Source organism: Xiphophorus hellerii, chromosome 1 (assembly GCF_003331165.1).
Source record: "Xiphophorus hellerii strain 12219 chromosome 1, Xiphophorus_hellerii-4.1, whole genome shotgun sequence".
Lineage (NCBI taxonomy): Eukaryota > Metazoa > Chordata > Actinopteri > Cyprinodontiformes > Poeciliidae > Xiphophorus > Xiphophorus hellerii.
Genome location: NC_045672.1, coordinates 12237592 through 12254894, shown reverse-complemented (window position 1 = coordinate 12254894; position 17303 = coordinate 12237592). Strand labels below are relative to the sequence as shown.

Sequence of the window (17303 nt, the reverse complement as noted above, 5' to 3'; positions counted from 1 at the left end):
TCTGGGCTGCTCATTAAAGGGTAATTACCTGTAATTAGTGAATCGTGTCGCTTTAATGAAGATGTTGAAAGCTGCCGGAGCCAGAAGGGCTGCCCTTAATTCTAAGTGATGTTCAAAATTAGTGGCAGACAAGAATTCAATAACGGCGGGGACAGACTGATGAAACGTGAGCACGTTCTTTCCTGTGCCATTGACGGCACGTGTAATGTTTATTTTTCTCATTAATCTTCAGTGCCGGTGCCATCAACACCTGGCTCTGGAGGGCAAGTACGTGTTACTGTATCTCATCAGGCTGATAGGCACAATGCTGGATGAAGCCGTGTGTCTAAGAATGTGTGCTATTGGGTGTGAGTGTATCGCTTGCTGTAATGTCTGCAGGGGTGGATTTGTGTGTGTGCGTGTATGTGTGTGTTCCCTGGCGGCATGGTGAGTGTTTAATCTGGCCCGGTGGCGTGCCGTTGGCCCGGCTAATCACAGTGTCTGTAGGAGTGCGCTGAGCCAGGGGAGCACGCCGTCGCTAACAGCCCCTGACAGACTCATTAGAGAGACCTGGCACTGAGCTTTGCAACATGCGCGTGCGCGCGTTACAAACACAAACACACACACACACACCCTCACGCACATACGCATACTCTGTGGGAAAGACACTGACACACTGGGAAAAATTCACACACATCCATGATTCTTTTTTTTTCTAGTGTTCTTCCACTCTCATTCATATAATTATCCAATAACTGTGTCTGTGTCTTTCTTTCATATGAACACACACACACCCACACACACACCCCCCCACACACACCCACGCACACTGTGCTCTCCACGTGTGAGACAAGGCAAGCGGTGACCCCTCGCAGTCGCAGCCCAAACACAGACAAGAGCTGAGAGGGCATCTGGGAAAAGAGGAGGGAGGGAGAGCGGACTGTGGGAAAAAAAAAAACACGAGAAGGGAAAGTGGAGGAGTGAAGTGCAGATAAGAAAAGTGTTGGATGCAGCAACCCCCCCCCTCACTCCTTCCCTATTCATATTATTTAAATAAGCAAATGGCATTTTTAAAGGCAATCAGGAGATCGGGTGCAATTTCCTGGAAACCATAAAAAGATTTTAAAAAAACAATAAGTAAGCTGCGCTGTGTGACTGTCAGTTGTATTTGCACGTAGTGTAAAAATTTGACAAAGGTTAGCAGTCTTGTCTTTCTGCTAAACTTGACTCTTTCTTCTTTTAAAGGGTGCAAATTAATTTTTTTTTGTTACAATGACATTTAGGCTTAAATTACTTAAGACATTCTTGGCTGGTACTTGCAACAAGGTTACTTGCACCTCGGTTGCAGCAAGCATTAGGTTTGGCTGAATAACAGGTGAATGCAAAACAGGTCAATATGTAGTCAAGTGTAGGGCTTGCCAGCTGTTCACTCTCTCTCTGTGCTGCTGACACTCACAAAAACACACTCGTGGATGAGCTCATGACCTGCATAGAAAAATATAGACAGTGAGACACGTGTACAGTAAACAAAACCAGAAATATGTATTTTTTATTATTATTTGAATGCAATTTATAATAATATCATGTCACAAATGTCTATTTTTTTATAAGAGAAAGTAGTTTGCAGCATTTGTAGCAGCTAAAACTATTCAGAATTGTTTCTCACGCTGTCTACAGATGTCATAGAAGGTGAAAACAAAGAGCGAATATATCCTAATTAAAAGCGTTATTTTGTATCCAACAAATCCAAAATAACTAACTCCATTAGACAATCGTTTATACACCCAACATGTCACCATCTGGAAAATATAAGACATATATTTGCGCTCTTAATCCTTGACTCAAACCAACACGAGGGGGTTTGTTTATGAACAGCACATCTTGACTTTGGGCAGATTGCTCCGAACAAAATAAGAGAAGATGTTAGTGTGTGATGACTTGCCATCTTCAGATAATAGAGATACCTGCTATTGAGAGCTTTGGTGGACATCTGTCAGAGTAAATGACCTTAATGTCTGTTTTTTGTTTGGTAAAAACAAAACAGAAGAACATATTTTTACTCTGTATGTATGATGTTTCATAAATTAAAGGAAAATCACCATTTAGCACCAATTATAGAGAAAAATGATCACATCTAATATGAATTGTAGTATACAAGAGGTTGATGAACGAATCTCTGAAGACAAGCACAAGTGGTCTTCAAGACAAATTGTCTATTCTAACTCAACGAGTAGAGGAACTACTTTCTGCAAGGATTAGGCTGATCAAAATAGGCTGATCAAAAATTAATAATTAAATAATTATTAAAGAGTAATCAATGGTCTATTTGACTCTGAGATGTGCCTGTTTGGTTTTAGTGACAATATCACCACAGAGATTTGGACTCCGTCTCCTTACTGTCTCTTTGGCTGGAAGCTTTGTTCCAGCCTTGTACTACCACAGAAGTCACTGTTGGTTAGAGCTTTAGTAGTGCTGTCTTTCTCACTGAGCTTGGTCCCTTGGTCTCTTACCGTTGAACTTTGGTTTAAGAGTGGGCACCCTTTGCCTTACTAAGCCTTCAGTATCTGTTTCGGTTTAGGAAAACAATTACGGTACTTGTGGGTTAACCCTCGTCTGCGTAATTTGTATTGTTGCTGAGTGTGTGCATCCCTTTACCATCGTATTTATTGTTATTGTTCAATATTGTTATTCCAGGACTTATTATCCTGGACTTTGACAAATCCTAGTACAATGAACATTTTCCTAGATTTGTTTATACCATTTTCAAAGTCTGAATTTTTGATATAATAGCAGTACGTACTCCACCTTTATGGCATTTTGGAGACTTAAGACAACTGAGTTGTGGGATTGTGAGCTTAATTTGCAGCCTTTGAGTTGAACGGAGGCATACATGTGTGTATATTTTAAGGCAAACCTCTAACCCACTGCTGCTTTTTGTGGCAACTTGAAGAAAAACAAACAGAAAACACACTTGGAAAGGAGTTGTAAAGCCACAAGTCTGGTTCATCCATGAGTAAAATTACTCATTTTGCCTGAAGGTGCCACGTTCATCTGTTTAAATAATTAAACCCAAAAATAAAAACCATGGAACTATCCAGCCATTGTATCCCTTTGGATGAAGATATGGTCTGTGTCCCAGGGAGGATTGTGTTTTGGTAAAAAAAAAATATCTGTATCAAGCTAAAAACAAAAGACTTGAAATGCAACCTAAAGCTGGTAAGAAAGTGTCCTTTTCCACAGTGCGATAACCTTGTATCGACATGACCTAAAAGGCCAGTCAGTGTGGAAGAAGCCATTACTCCAAAAGCAATAGAAAAACACAAATTACAGATTGCAAAACCACACAGCAGCAGATACCATATCTTTCTGAGGCCTGTGCTGTGTTAGGATATAGATATTATTGAATCTAAAACCTGAACCTTCATGTTGTCTGGGTGTTTTTCTGCAGACAGGAACAGGTGTGCTTCTCAAAATAAATGATCATCTGCCAGGAAGTTAAAGCTCGGAAACAAATTGGTCATTCAAATGGACAATTTCCCTAATCGTGCTAGCAGATTAATAGATATATAGCTTAAAAATTAAATGTATATAGACTTGAATTTCATGAAAGTTGGGAAAAATACCTAAAGACTCTTTCCCTTCGTTATTCAGAAAATTAGCAAATATAAGTCATTTTGGTAATCTCACTGACTTAAACAGGAACATTTTAGTTGTCTTAAATGTCCGGCAGTCCACATCTTTTTATGCAGGGTTTGTAAATATCTTGTTTTAACTGTAAATATTTATATATGTTTACTTGAGAAAAAGTTCTTCAAAATTGTATTTAATAAAGGAATTTGAATCATCTGCAGCAAGCTACTTGTGGCTAGAAGTGGAATTACACTTGGAAAAAAAACTTTCCCACTTATTGCTGCCACTTGTATGTTTATGCACAGACAATATGACAGCTTTAGCACTTCCAAATGGTCATTTAAAAGAGAAGGTGGAATCACTTAAAGTCTGTCTGTCTCAGTGTGCATCCAGCTTGCAGATGGATGCTCTTGGTTTTCTTTGTATGTGTCAGTTTCTCTCATGTTCACAGCAGCTGTTGTCCTTCACTCTCATACACTAACCTCTTTGTCTCAAACTGTAATCTAGCCTGCTGGAAGTAATGGGAATGTGTTCTGCTGACAGCCTCGTTTCACCTTAAAGTCAAATAAACCTGTGTTTAATTCTCCCCACCACTCTTACAGCACAACAGGCCAAATCTTTTCTCTTTCTCCAGTTGGTGCAATAGATGCTTTGCTTTCTTTCCTCTTTCCTCCTTTCTCTCTCAGTCTTCTTCAGCGCAAGGCTATGACATTGAGGAAATGCGATGTGATGTATTGCAGTGAATAATGTATTCTGCAAGGATTGTACAGAGCGCGTGGAGCAGATGGCAGCAGGTTGATCTCAATGTGTGTGTGTGTGTGTGTGTGTGTTTAATGATGACAGTGTGTATATGTGTAACTTGTAGGCGTGTGCGTGCGGGCGTGTGTGTGTGTGTGCACCCGGAATGGGGGAGGGGAGCGAGGAGAAGAAGGTAGGGAGGGGTGTTGGGGGTTGGTTTATGTGTGTGTCTATGCGAGTCTCCTTTGTGAGATAAAACATGCAAATGGTGGATTATTTTAATGCAGTTTTTTTTTCTAGAGCCTAAAGCCTTAATCCGTAAAGCAGTTGAAATGAAAATAGTATATGTTTTCTTTCAAACTCTCTCCATGAGTCTTTTAATTTTTTTTTTCTTTTGCACTATTATAAGAATCTGCCTCCACCAGCTGTCCAGGAATGGGATACATTCCACTTTAATTTGTGTCCGATATAGTTACAGCTCTGGACTCATGATTACATCTGGAATGGACTTAAGCTGGCCTGACCTAATCTTTGAATTTTCTTGACTGATTGGTGGGAAAAAAATAAAAATAAAAATGAAGGAGAATAAAACTGAATGCACATTGCACGTAAGATATGCACATTTATAAATACTTACTCCAGTAAACTTGCCTATACGAATGTAAGAACCCCCAAAATAAAAGGCGTACAAATGCAACTGCTGCAGCTGCAGGCTTGGCACCTGAGCTGTAGCACCGCTGCAGCATGCTGCACTATAATAAAAGCAAACCATGCCTTTATTGTTTCTGAAAAAATTACAGATGAAAAGCACAAGTGAAGCATCAATGACCTACTTATTGTCTTTTACCAGTAAATTGTTATCTACTAGGGGAGATTCTGAGAAAATTAAACAGAGATTCAGTTGATGCAACAAGAATCAGAAGATTTAACATCCCTGTTTCTCTCACACGAGAGAAGTTAAGCAGAATGGAGTAAATGTGTTTAAGTATTTTAGAGAGCTGATTTGTCTCTCTGGGATGGTTGGTATTGTAAAACATGGCCCAGAGCAATTCATTAGTGGTAAATAATTGAGAGGCTCCGGATAGTGCGAAGGTGAAATGGCTGTTATTATTTTATAGAGTTTGTGTTCTTGGGGGCTCTTCAATTTAATTTTTATTAAAAATGCACAAGCCTCCATGTGAATGACTCATTCGAAAGATCCACAATGGCTGCTAATGACTATCTGTCCTTCGCTCATTGTTTTCAAGCTCATTGAGAGCGGTCTGCACACCATTATCAATTCTATTGCTGCTTCTTTGTTCAGCTCTCATTTTATGAAGGCTGTTACTTTATTTCCTGAGTTCTGCTCTTTTTATTTGAGGCAGTTAAGGTACACAAGCTTTCTTTTCAAAAAATATGGCGGTGAAGATTAGTATCGAGCACATCTTGGTAAATATGAAATAAAGACTTTGCTCGGCAGTTGGTTTTGTGAGTTGGACTTACAAGTGGAAATCTCTTCTTTTCTATTATGTCCACATACTTTTCGAGAATTTCACAGTGCATCTTTTTTAGGCCTTCATCGCCATACTTTACTGTTTGTATGTTATTTTTGAAATGATGTGATGGTCCATTTCCCCTCCAAGCACTGCATGTGCGATGACATTCAAAGCATTTTCGGTTTTGGTCTAATCTGACCAGACTGTATTCTCCCACTAGTTCATTGGGTTGTCCAAATTTTCTGCAGCAAACATCAAATAGGCTTCAGCATTGACTTTTCTTCAGCAGTGGAGTGTTGCAGTAGAAACACTTTAAAATACTTTGAAACACTTTAAGAAGAAAGCATTACTTAAAGAGGAAGATGCAAGATTCAAAACTGTACATTTAACAATCATGACATGCTTCCTGTTTGATATTTTGGTAAAGAGGAAACCTTTTTGTAGGTCATAAACAGTGACTAAATCACCTAATATAAATTTGACAGGATTGTTTCCTAAATCCTGTCAGACCTAAGTCGTGTTGCCCTACTTTCTTTGTATTTTTGGACCTTATCTTTTTATGTTTTCATCGGTTAGTATTAGTGTCATCCCACCTTATATACAAAAATTGTTGCTTTGTTACTTTCAGTGTAAATTACTCGAGTTGTTACTGAGATCTGGTGTGGATATCAGATCATTAGCTCCATTAGCAAAATATTTACTGAGAAAAATTATGCAGTATGTGTTAGAAAAGATAAATAATGACAGTAGGGTTGCAAATAAATGAAACCATATGAGTCTTAGAAGTCTTATCACAACAAACAAGTCATGTTGAAGTTTTATGCGCCAACAACTCATTCAAATGTCTTTGTCTGATAAATATTCATTCGGGTAAAAAGATTAAAAAAACAAAATGCTTTTTGAGGCCCTCACTTGGACAAACTTTTGCTTCATTGTCATTCATTGTTTTTTTTTAGTGGTCATATGAGAATGCAAGTTCAGCTAGAGCAAATTCTTTTCTTGAAAAAAAAAACAAACAAAAAAACCTTTCACCTTTTCGTTTTGGTTTTCCGGTGATGCAAGTTAAAGGCCAGCGAGGTTTTATTTAACATCTACACCCACTCGCCACCACGTGATAACCAAGAAATGGGGGAGCATCTGAAGGTCTAATTGGTTTTTCTCAGCACTCTGGGCTCTGTAATAACATGATGTTTTTAGCCTGTGGTCTGTACTGTGGGCTTAAGAGCTGTTTGTCCTTAATAACCAAACTATTGAGACGCCTGTAAGATCTTTATACTTGTGGGTGGACTGTTCTTTTTAGTCATGCTTGTGGTAAAACCTAAAGGGCTGACAGTTAGACCTGACAACCATTTCCATTTTTGGTGAAGTCAGGCTCTCTGTCGACATTTGGAAGATTGCCTACCACGCGTCCAGCTCACAATGCAGATGTCTGGATTTATGAGAACGACATGACATTTTAGCAATGCTTTTGGGAAAACTTTTATTGTTATATTTTCAAATGTCATAAAGGTTTCAGAAATCACAAGCTGTATTTTAAAGCAGGGGTTTCAGACCTTTAGATGTAAAGGTTTAGACCAGGTGTTTTCTGGTCTAAAACACCTGAAGCAAATTATTGAATTACTTCCTAATGACCCCATTATTAATTCAGACTTCACTTTGACAAGAAATGTGAAATTTTCATCTGCAACAAGATCTCATTACACGCCTGACAACTATACAGTTATTAAACAAAACAAATGATATTTTTTTTACAATTTGGGAGACTTGACATTAAAGTTTTGTTTTCTTGGGCCAGTCATTGTACTAGGCTAGGTTCACTGGTTTGCCTGATTTGTCACTGCAGAATATTTAGCCGTCAGTAAAATGGCACCTCATTCATTCTAACAAACATTTCCGGTTTATTTACTTATTTTTGTTGTTAAATAAGCTCATTTTTAATTGGAAGCCTGCTCTTCAAGTAGACTTTGTTAATGACAATGCATGAGCCTGTTGCAGACTTTAGTCCGCTGCTGGTTGGAAGATTACTGCACATATGCAGTTTTTTTTTTTTTTTTGCATTAATTGTAAGTGTGTACAGTAAATATGTATAGGGGTGATGTGATAAGTTCAGCACATGAGATGAAATGATACTCAGTACTGGCTTTTTGTGAACAATACAAGCTTTTGTTAATAAAAATTTGGTTTGTGCATTTTGCACAAATAGAGTAAAAGTTTTACAAATCACACACTATCTGCCGTCTCCCTATGGTTCACAGTTTCACAGTTTGACCTGGTTAAACTGGAAAAGGCTTTTGTACATCAGTCAACAATGCCATTGTCTCCTCTTATCATATGCTGTATGTTTTTTTTCTCTTGGGATGTGTTTGTATTCATACTCTGACAGTGAAGTATTACAACAATATTTGTTGAATACTTCCTTTTTAAAATGTAAGGATACTCTAATGTCTAACAAAGCACTGAACATCTTATTTTTGTGCATTTGCAAATACAAATTTTAACAGATCTCAAATGTCCTTTTTAATGAATCTCTGTTTGATGTCGGTCAATCCAGTTAAATGTTAACTGGTCTAAATTATGTTGGATTTTGAACTGCAGAGAATCAAACGCTGCCCAGAGGAGGAGGTAAAAATTAGATGCCAGAATGGATGGCCAGAATTGTTTGACACAACTTAGTTATTTCCTCTTTGCTGTCACAGTTTCTTTTTGTCAGGTATCTGATATGTCGCCTCACAAACAAGTGATTGAATGCTTTCCAATGGTGAGGTAGCCGTCAGCACGATGGAAAGGAAAGTCTTTAAAAGTTGACCATATCAAATACAACAGGGCATCTCAAGAAGTACTTCCTGCCATACTTCAAAATTAATGTTGTAGCATTTTGATAATATTAGATTACGGTATTTGAAATTTCCACAAAATAATGGTAAGTGTAATATTACCACATTATTTTCGTCAATATAAGTTTTCTGACGACTTACAGATAGACTTTTGTGGTATTTTCCTCTTTTCCTAGTTTTAATTTTCCATTCTGGTTCTTTGCCTGTGTTTGTTTTTAACCACTTTGGTTTTAAGTCACACAGCTTGCTTTTGAACAGGATTGCAAATCAACCATGACTACAAGTGCAATAGCATATTACATGTTGAATCTATATCCTTGTCCCTATCAAATAAATATTCACTCTTACTTTTATTGCTTTATATGACTTTTACTGTATTGTTTTAAATTACTTTACATTTATTTATTTAATTGCAATGTTGACGTTTTTGTTTTTGTCTTTCTGATTGTTGTCCATCCTGAAAAACAAATTTAATTTCATGAAAATATGGATCATTGGGGACCTTAATCCTTGGACATTACTTATACTATCATGAAGCTTTTATATGTTTGTTTTGGATGTGATTCATTCTTGACGTTTGCTTAGTTTCTTGCTTGCTTTCAAAATAAAATCTTAGCTAACACATCTCCCGGCTCTCCTTGGCTTAGTGCCCTTGCTCAGCCCTACTGCCTGGTTGATGCGTTTTGTGTAATATGCTTGTCAGTGTATGTAAAAGAGCTGGGCGGCATGCATGTGGGGACGAAACATGCTCAGGGGGTGGAGGGGATGTCAGCTCATTAACCTCAATTTTTCCCTTCGCAAAGCCCTGCGTTGAGTCACCGTGTAAGTCTCGTGTCATTACTCCTCCCCCAGCATTCATTTGCTGGGAATGACAGGAGAGAAAAGCAACAGGCAGAATGAGGAGGAGGGGGAGGAGGAGGGAAGGGTTCTTAACAAATTCCCTGCTTGTATCTTGCAAAACTAAAGCCCACGCATCTTGTTTCCTTCCCTACTTTTGTCCTTTCTTTCTCTTCCTTTACCTGCTGTCTGTCTTTCTGACCACAGGCCCAGTACAGTGTTAGGCTCCGCACAGCCTCCCCTTCAGGCATCAACCCATCTAGGAAAAGACTGGCCATTGCTATGGTGAGATATGTTAGCTGAAGCCCCCATATTTTTTTTTTCTACAAGCCTTCAAACAGAGACAATGGGGAGATAGATTATTGTTATGACTTGCTGTGGGAAATTAGAGCTGCTAAAAAATAGCTCTCAGCATGAAGTGCCATTTTTTGCTTGTAAGCTGTAAGCAATAGTGACCTGGTTTTCAAGATCTTTGACCTTATGTAGAAGACAAATTTTGAGAACACTTGGTATGAAGAAAACGCCATCTCATTGCTCAACATGACAACTTTGAAAAACCTAATAAACTCAAGTGTTTAGATTAGTTGTCAATTCACAGAACTGGCCCCAAGCTGACTGTCTAATTTGTCTATAACCCCTAGACATTTAAGTGCATAATATGTTTTAGTTAGATGTTCTGAAAAACAGCTTCATCCAATAGGCAGAACCACTAAAACAGTGCAGGTTACTTTGTGCCTCTTTTATTATATATGTTTTGTAAAGTACCCAGCTGAATTTTCTTATGTTCTTGTCTTGTCGTAAGAGTTCCTATCCAAAATCATGAATGTCTGATATTTTCAAGCACCATTATTATATTTCACAAAGAAAGTACAAAATAATATCTTGAATACATTTTTTAAAAACTCTGAACACCACATATTATATTTTTAGGCAGTTGTTTTACAGGAATTTTCAGATGACGTTAGAAGTGTGTAATTGCAGAAACATAATGCAGTGAAAACACTCCAAAATGCAAAATGCAAAAAAAAAAAAGAAACGTCTGCAGTTGTTACAGTAAGAACTCTTTTTGGAGGTAGAAGAAAGTACAGTTTAAATCTTAAAGATCTTTTAAATCATTTAGATTAATTTTTTTCTACATTTTATTTACTAAATGATCCTTAATCAACTAAGATCGCACAGTCCTTTGAAATGAGAATTACCCTCCAGGCAATGTGGAGACAAAAGTGACTGATTCTGGCTTTCTTGGTGCAACCAAAGAAATTCTCTATTAAGTCATATATATATATATACATATATATATATGTATATATATATATGTATATATTGGCAGTTTTAATTAATTTGAGTCAAACACAAAGAAAATGCCTTTTATGTGAATGACTGTTTAATACAACTGTGCTTATGCATGACCTGACTTTCAGTGGGCTGCCATTTGCATTCAAAACAGTTCAAAGCAAGTTGTGTGACTTTAAATTTGAATGAAAACAAAATGAAACCAATGGTTCTCTTTAATGGAAAATTCAGGTCACGCAGTCTTCTGTCTTTACTCCTTTTTGGGGCCATCATGTCAAGGTTGTATAATGCTACGGGATGTTTTTTTTTGGACTGAAAAGGATTCTCTTATCTTTTACATCTCAAGTTCTTTTATTTATATGGTTCAGAATCAAATTGTGTATTTAATTCTAGGTTTTCTCACAGGTGTTTGATTGTAATACTCTTCTCTTGCATACATCTTAGCTAAATGCGTAAAAATAGCTCTGATATTTGGTTTTAAAGTAAATGCATGCTCAACCAACAGTTCAGATGTGCCTTTCTAGTGTGGATACATAGACTTGTATAATCTTAAATGAAAGGAAGTCCAAAAGTACAAATGATCTTGTTTAGAAGTGAATTCTCCTTCATCACTTTACATAAATCCCAAAAGCTTGGAATGGCATTGTCCTGGAACACAGGATCAGTTTATTTTCTGAACTCTTCTATGAACCTAATCATTCTGCTCTCTTTAAATACAATTTACTTTGAGGTGCATGACATTTAAGAGACTGATTTGACAAAAAAGAATCAAATAAGACCATTTTATCTTCTTTCCTCTCATACATCACATTTATTTATGATGTTTTTCTTGTTTATGTACGCACTTAAAGGGTTTCGGTTTCCCACTTGACTCATCTTCTTGCTTTGCATAATCTTTTGCATTGGTCAAATGTCTCTGACTGTTGCTATGTTGTAGCAACAACCTGTTTGTTGTTGTTGTAGCGATGTTCTTCCTGGTAAAACATTGGTTTTGTGGGTATTATGTTATTGTTTAAAATATGTCAACAAAGGTTTCCAATGTATGTACTGACACATGATATATATCTTTAGTCAATTTGTTTCAGTATAAGGTGTTATAGTTACTTCTCTGTGATTTTTAAACATCCTATTTGTAAAGCAATTTAATACATTTTCATAGCCACTTTTTACACTGTAAGGTTATTTTGTGTTAGCTTGAGAGCTGTAGGATTAAGTTATTTGTTGTCTTAGCCAAACTTTTTTTTTCTTTGCCATCTGCTTAGATCACAGGTGTCAAACTCCAGTCCTCAAGGGCCGGTGTCCTGCAACTTTTAGATGTGCCTTTGCTGCACCACACCTGAATAGAATAATTAGGTCATTAGCGAGGCTCTGGAGAAGTGATCTACACAAGGAGGAGTATTTAAGCCATTTCATTCCAGTGTTTTATACCTGTGGCACATCTAAAAACTGCAGGACAGCAGCCCTTGAGGACTGGAGTTTGACACCCCTGGTAGATTGAAGACTAGTTGGCATCTTTGGAGATAGACTGATGCATTTACTTGGCACGTAATGGTTTATTATTGTCAAAGCTTTCAAACTTTGACATTTGTTTTATTCTTCATGCTTTGCGTTTGTACCTTTTATTTATTGTGTAGAGCACCAGATTGCAATAAGACATTCAATTATACGCTGAAGGAAACCAGCCGTTTTTTTGTGTGTTTTTTTTTTTTTTCCTTTTCCTGTTGTAGTTATCTGATGGTTGCGGCGAGCGAAAGCAAATGGCTGGGGTAACGTGACGTTCACTGTGCTTTTTTATCTCTCCTCATCACTGTTTATCCCAGCCAGTTAAAAGTGGCTCGTGCTCTCTCAGATATGTCAGAAACTGTATTTTCTTACAGTTCTTCAAGTACACACGTGCGTGTTTTCACGCCATACTTTGTCAGGTAGAACTGGGACACTAAAGTTGTTAAGCTTAGCACTACAGCACCTGCTGGACCCATTTGTTAATTGCCTTTGATGCTGATTTGGTTGTTGCTAATGAAGCTCATCCAGCACCACTAGGGTCCTTGAAGGCCACCACAGCAGGATGATGGAGGCCATGCGGGTTGCACTTTGGTTTTGACATATTCCTTTCTTAGACACCTTTGCACAAGCGCTCACACGTGGCTCACTCAATGGCTGTGTCCTCTTTTGCACTCCGCCTTAGTTGCTGCAAAGGCAAACTGTTGCCACAGATGACGCACTACGCAACATGCGCTTCGGGATGCAGCAGTCACGTCTAAAACAACAAGTGAAGCCTTAACGTGAAAATCTATTTTGTGTTGGTCGATCGCCTTAAATGTTGCTGAAACAGAAACAGTCTAAATGCACAACATTTTGCATTAGTTTTCACGCGGAATTTACAAAAGCAAATTATTTAAATCTGCTTCTGGGATTATTCTGTTGTCTTCAGATGCTTGTGGAAGTATAAAGTTCTTCCATTGTGGGTTTTTTTTTTTTTACACATTTATTTGACTTCAGTCAGTCAGCCTTTCCTGTGGGGCCAATTATAGGTATCAAACAAACTTTAAAAAGTTAAGATTTCAAGACCTTTCCATTCTCCGTCATATTTTTATGAAATTTTATCTTCTTTCACCAAACCTTTCTGCCTTGAACCAAAGACGAGCCCCCTCTGAGCTCCTTCGGGCAATTCTTCAATTGCAAGTGGGAAGAGCAATTTCCCACACAGCTGTGATTTTTCAGCGATGAAGCCAACAGCGCAGGAAGGTGTCGTGTGACTTTGACATCAGCAGTATGCTTAAATTAGCATACTATTCGCTTCAAAAACAATAAAGGGGATTTCTGGATCCTGCTAATGCTATTAGATTGTGCACCTGGCTGGTCGCACAAACCTTACGTCATTACTATATCTGTCCCTCAACCCAGCCATTTCGTATATAAGTCAGCCGACTCAGGTCTGTGACTGCCTTCCTGACTCAGAGACATAACAAAGTCTGGCCGGCTTCTACCACCTTCGTTACAAAACACATAAAGACAGCAAAATGTGTTCGAATGAAATGGACCTCATAGTCCTTTTAAGAAGTTTTAAAAAATAATAATAATACTGTAATTAGTTCTCTCCTACAGTAAGCCAACATTTTACTTTGAGTAGGCCAAAAAATGCTCCTGTTTTTCCTTTGACTTAGGTCAATATACTTTGGAAATGTTTCCTGATGCATGAAATACAGACAGAATGCAGAGCTACTATAGCCATCTAAAGAAACACACTTCTTCTGACCAAAAACAACCAATCAGAGCCTGAAGGAAGGTCTTTGTGCTGCCAAACAATGCTGGTAAATGAGATAATGGAGGAGAAACAATTTACAGTCACAGAAAAACTGCTTATCTGTCATCATTGGTGTCCATGCTAACTAGCCTAAGCATTCACAACTTTCTCTGCTAGGGTTAGGGCTAGCAGAGAACTTAGCAGAGAACAAGTTGGGAAACGGGAGAGGGATGAGCAGCGCCACACGAGATTGTGATTGACAGTGGTAACTGCTAAGAACTGCCTCCTGGTTCTGATTGGTTGTTTCTAGTTGGCACCAAGAGCATTGGGAAAAGGCACATTATCCTAAATTAATCTGTGTATATGTTTATGAATGTGAGTCTAGTGTAAGTTGGTAAAACGTGAATTATCCTGAGATGGGAAATCCTCACTTTTATTTATATTTGTGTCTTCGGTTTAACGTTTTGATTTCCTTGAGAAGACTTTAATAATAAAATAAAATACAACTTGTCTAATAACCATGCACACACATGATTTAATAACTCAAAATGTACATTACTTTGTATGACAGGGCCACTGAAATGTGAGGCAGACATGCAATAGTCTAACGGGGTTTTTACTAAATATACTTATATTTTTCCCGAATTTTTGGTTTCTTTATGTGAGTCAAAAACTATATTATAAAATTTGTTTTTTTTCACCTTATTCTAAAGCTGTCAAAAAAGGAAAATGAAATTAGAAAATCTCTTCACAGTCTAACAGCCACTGACTTGTATGTGCAGATAAACTGTCATCCGTTTAGATTTCTATCCTTTTGTGAACCGTTGTAAACCCAAGTTCAAGGTGGAAACAAAGCCTTTTTTTGGCAACCCACATGCCCCACACTCCCACCTTGCACTACCTCTCCATATTCTCAATCTCCACTCTCATCTCTTCTCATCTCTGTTTCTGGCTGTTGGCTCTGTTTTGTGGTTGTTCCAGCACCTCAACAGCAAAGTGGATAAATGGGAGCCTTCACTTTTTTTTTCTTTCTTTTTTTTTTTTGCTGCACATCCCAAGGCATAGGTGAAACCGGAAGTGGTAAAAAACCCTTTTTTTAGTTCACCTCAGTATGTTGTTTTCGCCTTGGAGGTGATGAGTGGATTGGTCCATCAAGGGATTTTTTTCATATTTTCTGTGAATTTTGAACTAAATGAGGCAGTTTTTTTTTCTTTTGAACTCACACTGAGTGCAGCTCTCTGGTGTCTTTCAGCAACATTTCATGTTTTATAAGATAACTGTTGTTCGCCTGTCTAATTAAACAGCACAGAATATAATTTTAAACAGTTCTCTAGAAAAAAGAAAATCTTTTAATTATTTTTTTCACAGATATTTCTGTGACATCAGAAACATCACTGAAACTTTGCATAGCAAAGCTCACAAAGTCGGGAACTGAACCCCAGATTGTTGTGTCAAGGACCAACATCCTCTCTGCCTGCTTTCCCACTAGATACAAAATAAGTTAAGAATTTGAACAAAATCTCACCAAAGTGTTTTGGTTTAATTTACAGTTTAATATGTGTAAAATGAATGCTGAAGTCTCCATGTAGACCCTTGTTAAATAAATATTATATTCTTCTTTTTTTTTAAATTAGTTTTTATACTTGCCTTTACATCAATTGCCCATTTGGGACACAAATAAAATCTGTATCTGAATCTGAGTCTAGTACCTCTCATTGGTGGAGCTGCAGCGCCCAGCACTGTCTCTATGTACAGTAACTGTTCCTTTACTGTGCAATGCATAGTAAAGGTTGGAAACTAACTTGGATAATTAAGAAAAGGTCACATTATTTCAACCGACAAATTCCACTTATATTTCTTGTACCAGTAGAACGCAAACAGTCCCATATTTCAGAGCGGGTTCTTGGTGTCTGCTGGTGTGGTTGTAACAGACTCTCCAGCACCATGTACAAATTTTCAATTTAAAAATGGAAGTGCAACTTGGCAAGTAAAAATGAAAGCTTACTTCAAGTTCTGCCAGCATTGCCTTTACCAATAAGTCTATCCAGATCTCATTATGCTGGTACTACTGAGGGGCGGAACGGAAAAAACTTAGACATTGTGATTTCTCAAATGTTGTCATTGATTAACTTGTATATCATCATAGACCTTGTCTTTGATTTCTGTTTGTTGAGGTTTTGTCTCATTAAGGATTGACAAAATATTGATATTAGTGAAACACTAGAAAAGAGATTGTGTATTGCTGCTACGTTCTTGTGCAGATCCATCAGTTGCTTCGTCCTTTTTTAGATTAGCTTCATCTACTTGCTTTCATGCAGTAAGAGAGCACTTTACACATGGTGTTGTTAATGTTTTTAAAATAAGCGTGGAACTGTGTTGAAGTTTTAAATGATTCAATCTGATTTTACCCAGTTGCTAATGTTTGAGTGTGATGTATGTAATGAGCTAGCCCAATGAAGCATGCGCTGTAAACAACTCTATGGGGAGTAGGGCCACAACTTTTTTAAAAATTTTTTTACCAGCAATAAAATGTGTTATACATTCCTCTTACTCCATCTTTAATTGTTCAATATTTGGAAGCGTGCCCAACAACTTTGTTCAATTCCTCCCCTGCCATTGCCAAACTATGACCTTGTACAGGCATATTTTAATTCTAATAAAGTTTACATCACTCTTTCACAACTCCCTTTTCTGATGTTACTGATTGGCTGAGTTGAAATTCTACCAGAGAAATCCAGCTCAATGGGAGAAATCTCAGACGGCGGACTGAAGAGAGACGGTCATGGCCTCGTTGGCAGATCATGAAAAAGATTGCAACATGAACGGCAGCTGGTTCTTTTTAAGGGTGCAGATTTTGTTCCGCGAATAAACATAAAGTGTGCAGTGTAAATGTGCTCAACCTTGCATTCATATAATGCCAAATACTACACATAACTTGTCCTTTAACAGTTTTAAGAGGTCCCTGTGGAATTCATCTTCAAATCATACAGTGTTCCTAAAATCAGAAACTTTCCACACTGGCTCTGTGCTTCGGTTCGCCAAAATCCATTAAATTCCACCTCAACGATGCAAACTTCTCCAACTATGAACACAACCTGTTTTTATTTTGCATATGAAAATTAATCATGCAGCTGATAAAGTGGGGCCACATGAGTTATTTGATGTTGGTACAATAGATGTGACCCCAGTGGTGCTGCAGCTGTGCGCGTACAAGTAGTGTGACTTCAGTTGTGTGTGCAGGATCAAGCTCTCACACCCAGGAAGAGGCCCTGT

General features: G+C 37.8%; 1 protein-coding gene across 1 annotated transcript in view; it reads left to right on the top strand.

Annotated features, from left to right (window-relative positions):
- The window catches only part of LOC116725745 (TOX high mobility group box family member 2-like), a 103394-nt gene that overhangs the window by 33256 nt on the left and 52835 nt on the right, over positions 1 to 17303 (top strand). Inside the window, 1 exon segment of the mRNA XM_032572093.1 lies at positions 9701 to 9778. Within this exon segment, the coding sequence (XP_032427984.1) occupies positions 9701 to 9778 (78 nt within the window).